The 12,428-nt window shown below is 47.4% G+C and overlaps 2 protein-coding genes across 2 annotated transcripts in view; both read left to right on the top strand.

Moving 5' to 3' along the window:
* The first annotated feature begins 620 nt into the window (after window positions 1–620).
* On the top strand, window positions 621–7,495 carry LOC114587136 (lens fiber membrane intrinsic protein-like). Its single transcript, XM_028711094.2, has 5 exons — window positions 621–768; window positions 2,570–2,819; window positions 4,649–4,789; window positions 5,452–5,586; window positions 6,084–7,495. The coding sequence occupies exons 2-5, from the start codon at window positions 2,645–2,647 to the stop codon at window positions 6,149–6,151; spliced, it is 519 nt and encodes a 172-aa protein (XP_028566927.1). The 5' UTR covers window positions 621–768; window positions 2,570–2,644; the 3' UTR covers window positions 6,152–7,495.
* Window positions 7,496–8,958: 1,463 nt separating this feature from the next.
* Window positions 8,959–12,428, top strand: part of NECTIN4 (nectin cell adhesion molecule 4) — a 90,056-nt gene continuing 86,586 nt past the window's right edge. The window contains exon 1 of the mRNA XM_028710429.2: window positions 8,959–9,143. The gene's annotated coding sequence lies outside the window, so the exon portion shown is untranslated. The remainder of the gene's footprint in view (window positions 9,144–12,428) is intronic.

Here is a 12,428-nt window from a genome sequence, read left to right as displayed (position 1 = left end):
CACTTCTCACAGACGTGGCTGCTCGCTGGCTGCATCTCTGCATGATTTACTGCTCTGGCTGTCTCCTCCTACAGCAAAATGATCTGTCCATGGCAGAGGCTGCCTGCTGTGTCCCGTACATTTCTCTTTTCCGTCAGAACAGGGACTCGAGCAGAGGCTCAACTGGAGGAGTCCACTGACCGTGGGTGGCTTGTACACACCCTAAATTTCAGTTCAACGGCATGCTTCCTGTTTTAATTGGGGAGCGGGGAGGACACACAAAACAAGTGTGGCTCAGCTATATAACAATTGGGAAGCATCTTCTAAACAATGCAGCAACTGATCCCTGTGGTTCATGGAAAAGGGGGGTTTAGGGGGTCACAGGATCTGCCTGCCTTGCTTATTCCCACCACAAGAGAAAGGGCTCTCTCTCCCCCACCCACCCCCCAATCCGGCACCTGGTCTTCCACACATCCTGCATCAGCAAAAGCCTGCAGAGAGGGAAAGTGCGAGATGCTTCCTGGCCATTGTCAGCCTGGTCATCCATGGGACAAAGCGACAGAGAAGGCAACTCTATAAAAGTCCCATCTTTACAGCATTTTTGCTCTCTGTTTTCAGAGGGGGAAGTCAGAGAGAGAGAGAGAGAGAGAGAGAGAGAGAGAGAGAGAGAGAGAGAGAGAATAGTTAATGGTGACAGCAGAAAGCTTTTAGACTTGTTAGCTGGGTTTCTCTGTTTATTTCTCTCTGAATTTCTTGGATAATGGTCATTCTGAGGATTGAGCACTGAAGGTAAGCTGAAACATAAGGCTTGATTGGAACCAGGGATCGTGGAGTGTTCTATGAAAAATCTTAATTTCACATATAAGCTCCTGGGGTCTAAACTGGGGTGACTGTTAATCAATTCATAATACATAATGAATTTGGGGGGAAATGTTTTAAAGTACTTCCCCCCCCAAAAAAACCAGTCCTGTTTGTTGGAGATGATTCAGACTGAAATTCCCAGGCATCAAAAAAAGGTTATTTATGTATGCTACTATTGCGGCCCATGTTGTGTTAGCCCCAAAATGGAAAACAAGTGAGGTCCCAACTAAAGAAGAATGGCAACTTAAGCTGACAGAATATGCGCAGCTTGCAGACTTAACATATAGAATTAGAGAACAAGAAGAACATATGTTTAGAGAAGATTGGAAAATGTTTATTGAATATATGGGGGGGGATTGTCTACACCTGAAAATGTTGGCAGCATTAAATTCAACTATGTAAATAAGTTTTGATGGATGCAATAATGGAATACTGAATGGTTTAGTTTTTGTGAAATATGCAGGGATTTATTATATGCAAAATGAACCATGGAAAGATAAGAAGGGAAGTCATTTATATTTTGACGATGTTTAAATGAGTATTTTAAACTGTAAAACAGAACATTTAATTACACACACACACACACACACACACACACACACACACACACACATATATATATATATATATATATACTGGGGTGACTGACCAGGAACAAGAACTTGGGGCCATATTGGACAGCTCAATGAAGATGTCGACCCTGTGCGCGGCAGCTGCAAAAAGGGCAAATTCCATGCTAAGAGATCATTAGGGAAAGGGACTGAAAATAAAACTGCCTATATAATGCCATTATACAAATCTATGGTGCATGTGGAATGCTGTGTATAGTTCAGGTCTCAACACCTCAAAAAGGATTATTACAGGAAAGGGAAACCAAAATGATCAAATGGGTGGAGAAATTCCTCTGTGAGGAAAAGTTGCAACGTTTGGGACTTCTCCGTTTAAAGGCAAGGAAGAGGTGACATGATAGAAGTTATGCATGCCATGGAAAAAGTGGATAGAAAAAAGTTCCCCATCTTCTTTGATAACACTAGGGCTGGACCTAGAAAACATCAAAGAAGCAATTCATTTTACGGCATTGCAAACTCGTACAGAGTAATTCGGTGGGGAAAGGAAGGACTCCACAGCGCCATCTGGTGTCACAGTGTTATATCACATATACAACACATATAAAAAGCTTTTTATTTTCCAATCTTGCAGAGTCCTAAGGCATGCAACGAAGCTGAATGTTGGAAGATTCAGGGCAGAGAAAAGAAAGTCTTTTTCCATGCAGTGCATAGTTAAGCCATGGAACTTGCTCCCACAGGGAGCTGTGATGGCCACATACTTGGGTGGCTGCAAAAGAGGCTATCAATGATTACTCGCCACAATGGCTATGCGCTGCCTCCACAATCAGAAGCCACAATGCTTTTGAATACCCACTTTCTGGGAACCACAGGAGGGAAGAGTCTCCTTGTATGAATCAGGAATTGTATTTGGTTGAATATGATTTTGTGGGGTGATAGACGGTCTTTGAGCGCCCTGCAATGTTGCGTACTTGTCTCTCCTCAGGATTAGCAAAAACAAAATAAAGGGGGGGGGGACTGAACAAAAATAAATGCTTTGCTTTGCTTAAATGGCAGAGTTCTCAGAATTCATTTTTTTTCTTTCTGAAGAATTTAATACCTGGTGGTGATAACTCTCCTCTCTTTACCCACAACACCCTGGCTTTTGGGGGCCCCCTCCCTAGGCAGACCCCTCCCCTCTGGTCCTTCTACAGGAGGAAGGCCCTCCTCCCGAGCCCCAGACCAGCGAGTGGTCCGTGATGTTCAACTTGATGGGAGGTGGGCTGTTGTGTGCAGCCTCCGGCCTGGTCCTCCTCATCGTTGCCACGGCGACAGACTTCTGGATGCAGTACCGCTACTCAGGCAACCTCAGCAACCAAGGCCTCTGGCGGTTCTGTGTGGGGAACAAGTGCCACCCCCACACCATCACACTCGGTAATGGGGCGCTGCACAAGAGACAACTTTTAAGGAAAAGGCTATTTGCTGCATTTGGATCCCTCATATGAAAAATGGATCGTGATGTCCGTGAGAACACATGATTAGCATGCAGGCAACCTGCTTCGGAGCAGGAAGCCAGTGTGTGAGAGAACCAAAGGTGGTGTAGTGGTTAGAGCATTGGACCAAGAGTTGGGAGAGACCAGGATTCAAATCCCTACTTGACCATGAAGCTCACAGGGTGACCTTGGGCTGTCTTTGTAGGTACATAAAGAGCAAAGGTAACCATTTTGGTCCAAAATCACAGTTGTGGAATAGTTATTGGGACCAGCCATGCAAGAGGTTACACACGACACAGAGTGAGGTGGAGGATGATTTTAAATTTTTTTTTTAATACAAAAATTGGGCTGACAATGTAGCCATGAGGTCAGTTTGTAGATTCAACTCTCCAGACCACCTTTTGCAATCAGTGACCAGCTTTGCCTAAATGTATCCTCAACAGATTTGGGCTAACCTATCCTTAGCTTTGCTTGATAATTATCCTTACTCTTGGCTATTTTAAAAAAAAATTAAGTTAATATCCTTGGCTACTCACTACCTTATGTCCTGTCACTTGGATAAGAAAAAGCACCCAGCTATCTTACAGAGGGACTTCTAGATCCCAATTTGCAAAATTCATTAGCAAATTCATGGCAAAAGGTGTTTGCTCACCACTGGTCTACAGCCTAGTAATAATTATCAACCTATTTAGCAACACTAATGTTCCTAGATGTTTTTTTTCATGGCTAGGTGGATCAATCCTTTGCCAAAAGCAGTTATGGAAGCCGAGTGTAGCTAGCAGGCTGCCTTGACAACCTGAGAATCCATCTTTGCAAAAGTGGCCCAATTCAAATGTTACCGCATGTCCTTCTATACTGTAATTTTTACAGGGATATAAGATCCTGATTTACATCTCCAGTACTTTCCTCACAATTGGGGAACTCGGACGAATTTTGTGTTTCAAGCTGAATGGCTCATTCCAACTCTAAAATCCGACATGGTTGTTGATATAATCTCATTTTACATGCTAGAATTTGTGTGCCTGCATATTGTGATCCCCTTGATAGGGTTTTGTGGCTGTAGAGCATCTGCTTTGCATGCAATCCCTAGCATCTCCAGGTAAACATCTACCTGCCGCTGGTGGGTGTGCACGATACTGAGCTACATGGACAGATTCCTGTGTTCCTAACCGCCCTTGAGGTTAAGCTAAGTCTCTGGCTGGCCTCTCAAGCCTACTGACAGCCGCTGGGAATTGAACAGGGGGTTGCACACAAAGGATGTGCTCTGTTGCTGAGCCCCATCTTGAGGAGGCGGAGGAGAAACCCCTAAACCTCTAGCTTGAGTCTGGAGGCAGGGCTGGGCTGGACTGGGCTGGCAACAACCACCCCTGCAGGTCTACCCCACAGGGGTGTAGCTAGCTGCTCTGGCACCCAGAGTGGCAGGGGCGGGGCAATTTGCCCAGGAGGGCAGGGAGGCACGGTGCGACGAGCTGCCCACGCAGTCCACCTGGCAGACGCAAGCCCCATGCTGCAGTTTTGGGCAGCATGGGGCCCTGAGCCACTGTGTCAGTCCCGGGAAAGACGAGTGGCTTAGGCGCACTGCAGGACAGGCCCCGCAGTAAGTGCTGGATCCCGCGGTGTGCCATTTTGTCATCACCTCAGGGATGACACCTGGGATAGGGCAGGCCTCCCCCCTCACACCCTCCTTCCTATGCCTCTGCCACCCCCCTGCCCTTGCCCAGCCTGCCTCTCCGGATTGCTGCTTCTCACTGTGCCTTCCTCCCTGCACAGCATTCTGGGATGCCACCAGAGCCTTCATGCTCCTCTCCATCCTCTCCTCCTTCGCCGGGATCATATTGGGTCTGACCATCTACTCCAGTAGTGCCCGATCCACACGCACTCGCTCTGCAGGAATCACACTCTTGATCGCAGGTAGGTGCTGAAGTGCAGGTGGGTTCCCACAAGGCAAGACACAGTGATAACAGCAAGAACCCTTACTGAACAAACAGAACTGGACAACAGGGGCAAAGTAATTGCTTATATACATTTCTGAAGGCCTAGGCCACTCCCACTCCCAACGTGATTGGCTCTCCAAACTTCCAAGCTGCGAATCATAACTCAGAGTTTAAAGGCCAATGGCAGAGGCCCAAATCCTGAAATGTTCTGTGATTGGATATCATGTATCGAATCAGAACACAGGGGCTCAGAATCCTTAGTCCAAAACTCAAGATCAGGCAAACACAGACCACTGAATACATTACATTTGCAGCAGGCTGGAGGAATCCAGATTATTGAACAATCCAGAGCATAAACACTAGCCTGCTATGCATAGGGCAACTGTCAGCCCCTGGCTGACTCTCTGCCTCTCTTCTCCACTCCCAGATCCACTTGCCAGCCTTTGCTTACCTGGTACCCTTCATAATTTTTGTGTGGCATTTCTGCTCTGATAACCCTCAAACCTCTACTTGCAAAAACCCTAAAAATCCCAGCAGTTGGCCAAAGGTCCTTGTTGAGAAAATGGGATGTGTGGAATGGGATGGTCTCCCCACAACCTCACTCTGAGCTCCTTTACTGTCTACTCTTCCTCCCTCCAGGACTCTTTGCTTTGCTGGGTATCTCGGTGTATACGGGAGTGACAGTGAGTTTCTACGGAAAGCGTTACGCCGAATGGAGGTTCTCCTGGTCCTACATTCTGGGATGGATCGCTGTCATCCTCACCATCTCAGCAGGTACCAGGAGTGCCCCTCAGTTTCTGCACCCCAAACATGGGTCTCTTCACCTAACTTCAGCTGTCTACTGGATCCAAGGGGCATATGGTCTTTCCAAAGGAATTTATTTGCATTTCTTTTCCTATGTTATTTCTTTATGCTAAGGTTAGGATAAGGAGCCCGCTTGCTACTTCTACTACCTTTGAAAGCTTGGGGTTGGCAGGCTGGGATAGGGCCTTCTCTGTGGCAGCCCCTAAGCTGCCCACAAAAATATGCCTGGTACCTTCATTACACAGCTTCCAACAAATGCTGAAGACACACCCTGGCCTTTGACACATGGGGTGTATATTTTAGGACCCACCTTATTTCTGAGCTTTTTAAGTTGTCTTAAACTGTTTTTAATATTGGGCTTAAATTATTGTAACCTGCCCTGTGACCTTAGGGCGAAGGGCAGGTAATACATTATAAATAATAACTATAATTCTCATGATTCACTGGCTTCCCCGTTTTCTCCTCAGGTGTGTTCCACATTTGCGCTGTCCCCAGGAACTCATCCTCTGACGGCTCTGACGTGGCAAGCGGTTGACCCTCTGGGATGCTGGCCCAATTCCATCCTGTCCAGATGTCTGAGATTATTCCCACTTGGGACTCCGGACTTTGTCGCTGCCTCTTCCCTCATAAGCCCTCCCCAGATTGTCTTTCTGGATCTGCACAACAATTACACAAAAAATCAAGAGGTTGCTTTTGAGACGCTGGGGAAAACACTATAGAAATGGCTTTCCCTGTGATGTTGCCACACTCTCAAGGAGTGGCTGAAGTGTGATTGAATTGCACTGCCATTTTTTTTATTATTATTTTTAGGGAGCAGCTGGCTTTTCAATGGCCTTGGCAAGGGACTCCAGCTGAGTCCTTCATGAGCCAATCCCTGCAACAGCCCTTGACAACCCCATGCCCTCCAGATGATCTGTACTACAACTCCCATCAGCCCCAGCCAGCACAGCTATTTTGGACTACACCGTCCATCAGGCTCAGCCAGCATGATGGAAATTGCAGTCCAAAACATCTGGAAGGGCACTCAGTTGAGGAAGGCTGATCCATACACTTACTACTGCATTCGCATCGAGCGCATTCATCCCCAGGCCAATAAGGCTACAATCCCATACCAGTTTATCTGGCACTAAGCGTCACTGAATTCAATGGGACTTACTTGTGAGTAAACAGGAATAGGCTTCCTCTGCTTCTCTCCCAGGTAAACTATAACTTAGACTCCCTGTTTCCACCTCTTTTGCACCGGGCAAAACAACTGGGAGGAAGGCTAGGTAAAAACCATGATGCTAGGAGAATATTAAGTAAATAAGTGTGGTTCAGCCACGACGGCATTCTTGTTATTGGTGCAGAAACGCTGTCATTTCTCTCCCCGGGTCTTTGTCCTGCCTCAGCTCTCTAGTCCAGGTTCATGACATTTGTGACATAAATTCACTAGAGGGCAGCAGCTACCAAGCCAGTGGAGGATTCAGCAATGTGCAAGCAGCAAACCTCTGATGTAATCCAAGTGCATGTGGTGGTCTGCACACCAAGCATTTAAAGCACATGACCTCCCCCCCCCCTAATCATTTGTTAAGGGTGCTGGGCATTGTAGCTTCCTGAGGAGTAAACTATAGTTGCCAGCATTCTTTGGGGAAAGCCATGTCCTTTAAATGTCTGGTGTGTGCTCAATCTATGTCAGTGTGCTTGCTGATGCTCCCAAGGTGTTCAGCCCAAGGAAAAAGGCTTTTGGATGCTGGTGTGGAGACAAGGCAAACCTAGCCAGTCTCTCCTGTCAGTTTTGGACAAAACCTGGGCTGCCTCACCAAGGGCCTTTGCAGAGGGCCACATTGTTTTCCCAAGTCCTTGCATTGAACAGGAAAAATAAACACCCATTTTCTCTCCAGTGTTTGCTTGAGCTGTGATTCACAGGGCCCATTCACAAGGCACACACCTCCTTAGTCACCGGGGAGCACTTGTGGGCCATTCATGTTTTGCCTGCAAATCAGGCCACGGATGGAGTAGGCAACTGTGGGAATCATCCCATGACTGGCCACATGTGGCATGTAGAAGTACCTAACAAAATATTCCTTTGGACCAAATCACACTGGACTGGGATTCAAAAATAGCAACTTCCAGTCACTTGGGTGAGTTGCTGTAGGTCAGGTGGGCAGTGGCCAACTGATCAGGGTAGTGGGGGGAAGGCTGCCCTGCTCGCTCCTGAGCCTTTCGCAGCACCTGGCAGGTACAGAAATAGAAGGCTAAGACTTTTCATGTTGTGGAGTCGAGCTGCTGCTGTTAAAAGGCATGGGAAACAGGAGCTGGCAACTCTGGCGGGTGGGTGTCACTTTCTTTTTCGCACACACTGTTTCAAGAAAGCAAAGCGCCGCAGTGCTCAGGATTTTACACACAGTTCAAAGTGCAGCTTTTATTACCACAGTTTTCTCCTGGGACCTTTTCCTCCCGGAAACCAAAGGCCTTTCGGTCCCATGCACGGTGTTCACAATGTGCCATGAAAAGAATCTCTCTGAAAGAAACTGTTTTGACAAAAGTGGGAGAGACCAAGAAGGTGCTATTTTAGAACAGGAATCCTGCCAGCGTGCTTCAGCCTTCACCAATCTGCTGCCCTGTTTTTGCTGTTTTGAATGCATTAATTTGCTAGCATCGGGGGTGGGAAAGGGGGGTGCATCTGTGGATTGGATTAGGGTTGCCAGGCAGCTTGGCCTGCTCCTTTGCACAGGAAATTGGGGGACAGAAATAAGGTGGTGGCATGGAGAGCCAGATTAAATCCTTTAGAGGCCCTAAGCACTGAAAAGATTATGGTGTCCCCCATGTAATTAAAAAATAAAACAATATTCAATTGTAAAATAACATTTTTCCAACGGACACAGAAATTGCATGTATGCTGATATGTACATGTATGTACATCACATGCAACACATGACAAGGTTTGATTTCCTCACATTATTTCAATCTGTGTAAGCAGGGTACCCCCCTGGTTTAGGTGAGGATAAGGGAAAAAAATTAGGACAGAAAATTGGGAGTTTGTAGCAGAGCACAAGGAAGTCTCGCAAAGTTCTGCTCTCTCCCATGATGGCTACTTTGATGCCTCTTTTGAAATAATCAAATGCCAATTAAAAATAATAATAACAATCCGTTTCTTTATGTGCCCCTGCATTACTGGTGCCCTGAACACCAGCTAAGCCTGCCTATTGGGTAATAAAGCACTAAGGGCGAACACGTGCTGGAAGCTGTTGTTAAAGAGGCAGAGGAGCCGGGCTGGTCCAAAAAGTTGGCCACCTAACCCTGGAGCAAAGGTTGCGGGCGAGGGGGTCGGGGCGCATGCGCAGTGGAGCGGACGCCTGGCAAGAAGCAGGTGGGGGCTATTTTTTATGCTTCCCCTTTTTGACTGCGGAGCCAAAGCGTCGGCGGGCCTGGGACTTCCTGCAGCGGCGGCGAGGCGCGGAAGGGACACGCGCGAGCCCCTTTGCAGTCGCTTGCCTGCCTGCCTGCCCGCCCGCCTGCCTTCCTTCCAATGCAGCAACCTGCGACAGGTAAAACTTTCTGGGCTCGAAGCCAGCGAAGGAGATGAGCCGCTTTTTCCAGCAGAGGGACTTCTTTTCTCCAGCTCTCCGGAGAACCACTAGGCGCCTTTCCCCGGCGTGTGCTTCTGAATGCAAAAAGAGGGGTCGGCCGTCCCTTCCACCTTATAATGGTCGCTTATACAAGCCCCCACTGCTGCATAGGGCATGCGGCACTCGCCTTCACCTGAGTCTGGTGACCTCCAGGTGTTTTGGACTACAACTCCCATTTAAAATAAATCAATAAATCGGAATTGATAGTTCAAAACACCTGGCGGTCACTAGATTGAGGAAGGCTACCCCCATTTATTTATTGCATTTCTACCCCACCTTTCCCTCCAAGGAACTGTAACATGGTTCTCCCCCTCCTCAGTCCCCAAAACAACTCTGTGAAGTGAGTTGGGCTGAGCGGTGCCTAAGGTTGCCCAGTTAGTTTTGTGGCTGAGTGGGGATTTGAACCTTGGTCTCTCCCAGATCCTAGTAGTCCAACACACTAACCTCGCCCCCACACTAGCCATTCCCATACCCCTGGCCAGCATCTCCAATGGCCAGGGATGATGGGAGTTGTAGTCCATCAGATATCTGGAGGACACCACGGATAGGCTTCCTCCCCAAACTAAGTTCTCATGGTGGCCAAATTCCCATAAGGACCTAGGACTCTAGATAGACTGCCTCTGGTTGGGGGTGGGTGGGTTTTCCATAAGAAGAGCCTGCTGGATCATGTAGTCTTTTGGGAAACAAACAGGACCTGAGCACAAGATCACTCTCCCCTCCTGCAGTTTTCAGCAATGGGTATTCTGAGGTGTACTGTATCTGACAACGGAGGTGAAATGCAGACATTGTGGCTAGTAGCTATTGAGGGCACCCCATTGGCTATACTTAACCTACACTGACTTGCAGCAGCTCTTTCAGTCAGGTGCTGTGCTTAGCCCTGGAAATGCCCGGGATTGAACCCAAGACCACCTGTATGCAAAGCAGACGCTCTACCGCTGAGCTACAACCCTTCCCCATACACTTGGGAGCATCATTTAGGAGGCATTTCTGCTTGGAGGTGCCAGAGATCTCTTGATGCACTTGAAATGTGTGTTTTCTGATGGGTTGGGTCACTGCCTTGAAGCTACTGGCCTTCAGAAACTGTGCATTTCCAGCATTCCAGCTGCTGGCGCGGGCCGATGACATCATCAACCTACGCCTGCAGGTAGAGTAAGGGCAGAGCTGGCAGTGAGTAGCCATAGAACCGAGCAGATTACGTTGCCCTCACATCTCAGGATGCCTCTGTGCCTGTTTGTCGGGCACCTTGGGCACTGGAGTTCCCCATAAGCAACTCGTAGAACGGTTGTGTTTGTAGAATTACACCAAGAAAGTAAAGACTAACCAACAATGGAAAAGATCTGCAGCAATGTGAGAAGAGCCAGCAGGATCAGGCCAATGGCCCAACTAATCCGGCATCCTGTTTTCACAGTGGCCAACCAGACGCCTCTGCTGGGAAATCTGCAAGTAGGAGTCAAACACAACAGCACTTTCCTGTGGTATCCAGCAACCGGAAGCATTATACTGGCTCCAACTGTGGAGCAATTGTGCACAGCCATCATGGCTAGTAGCCATCAATAGTTTGCCTCCTCCATGAATTGGTCTAATCCTCTTTTAAAGCCATCCAAGTTGGTAGCGTCACTGCCTTATGTGTCTTGAATTTTCCAACAAGGTTGATTAACCTCCCGTACAGGAACTTCATTTAATGAATGATGATAAACTGTGGTCATGGGTGGGGTGGGGTGGAGGCCCTGTGTGGAAGAGGTCTGTTTATGGAACCCATGCCTGTTTATGGAACCCATGCCTCCTGATTTGCTTACACGGAAGTAAGCAAGATCATATCCAGTCTTTATTGAGCTTTCATTCTGATTTGTTTGCAGGGTGATAATAGGACAACGAGCATTTGTCCTGATTTCCTTGCAGGGTGTTTACACGTCTTCCTGTTATCCTTTCACTCATTCCGCACTTTTCAGTGCATTTCCCAGTTCACTATCCTAACTGCAAAAGAAGAGCCCCGTTTCTTATTTCTTAAAGTTGATTTGTTGCACTATGGAGACGTAGCTTTGATTCACTTTAATTTTTGCCAACCTACATTTCCTGGTATGCCTTTTGAACCCCTCCCGCAAAATGGCAACAGCCTGAGAAAGGCCCTGTGGCTAATAGCCCAAGCATTCTCCAGTATTTTGTTTGTTTAAAATATACTGCCTTTAATGAACCGCTCAAGGCAGTTCTCAATAAAATCATTAAAATAGATTGAACGTACAATAGAGAATTGATCTTTCTTAATTTCTTTTAAACAAACTGCTCCTCAAGGAGGCTTTAAAACTAATCAGTGCAGGTGAACTTTTAGAGCAGATCCACGGAGGATAAGGCTATCCGTGGTTGGTATCCATGATGGCTGTTTGCTCTGTCTCTGTGGTCAGAGGAACTAATGCTTCTGAATACCAGTTGCTGGAAACCACAAAGGGGAGAGGCCTCTTGTGCTCCAAGCTTGCTCACAGGATCCAAACTAATGGATTCCAGTTGCAAGAAAGGAGATTCCAACTAAACATCAGAAAGAACTTCTGACAGTAAGAGCTATTTGACAGTGGAACGGACTCCCTTGGGAGGTGGTGGACTCTACTTCCTTGGAAGTTTTTAAGCAGAGGTTGGATGACCATCTGCCATGTATGATCTAGTTGAGATTCTTGTGTTGCAGGAGGTTGGACTAGATGAGCCTTGGGGTGCCTTCCAACTCTCCAGTTCTATGATTCTGTGATTCTGTCTGTCCGACCACTGTGAGAAGAGGATGCTGGACTAGATGGGCCATTGGCCTGACCCTGCAAGGCCTCCTTGTGTTCTTATGACTGTCTCCAGTATCAGTGATGGGATGTCCCAGAAGACCAGTTAATAGTTCTGCAGTTCTCGTGTTCCACTTCCGGGCTTTCCATAGGCATTTCCATTCCACTGTCTAAACAAAATGCAAGACTAAATGGTCGGATCCAGCACAGCTCTCCTGGTGTTTTTAACGGCGGTCAAACAGCAAACTAGATGCTGAACCAACAAAAATAACAACAACAACAATGCGGGGTGGCAGGTGGAGAGAACAACATCTACTACCTGATGCTTGCCGTTTTAAGTGGATGCACTTCCCAAAGGATGGAAGACTGCCGTTTCCAAACAATGAGAAAATGCAGTATCAACACCTGGGAAACAATAGCATTTGCCAACCTGGTGCCCTCCAGATGT

Source organism: Podarcis muralis, chromosome 16 (genome assembly GCF_964188315.1).
Source record: "Podarcis muralis chromosome 16, rPodMur119.hap1.1, whole genome shotgun sequence".
NCBI lineage: Eukaryota > Metazoa > Chordata > Lepidosauria > Squamata > Lacertidae > Podarcis > Podarcis muralis.
Note: the sequence above shows the minus strand (reverse complement) of the source record. Positions and strands in the feature narration are given on the sequence as shown.

What these genes read in the sequence shown, in the direction of transcription:
- LOC114587136 (XM_028711094.2), top strand. Translation starts at nt 2,645, where the DNA reads ATGTTCAACTTGATGGGAGGTGGGCTGTTGTGTGCAGCCTCCGGCCTG. An exon ending in CCCCCACACCATCACACTCG is followed by an intron (nt 2,820 to 4,648) that starts GTAATGGGGCGC and finishes CTCCCTGCACAG; the next exon opens with CATTCTGGGATGCCACCAGA. An exon ending in AATCACACTCTTGATCGCAG is followed by an intron (nt 4,790 to 5,451) that starts GTAGGTGCTGAA and finishes TCCTCCCTCCAG; the next exon opens with GACTCTTTGCTTTGCTGGGT.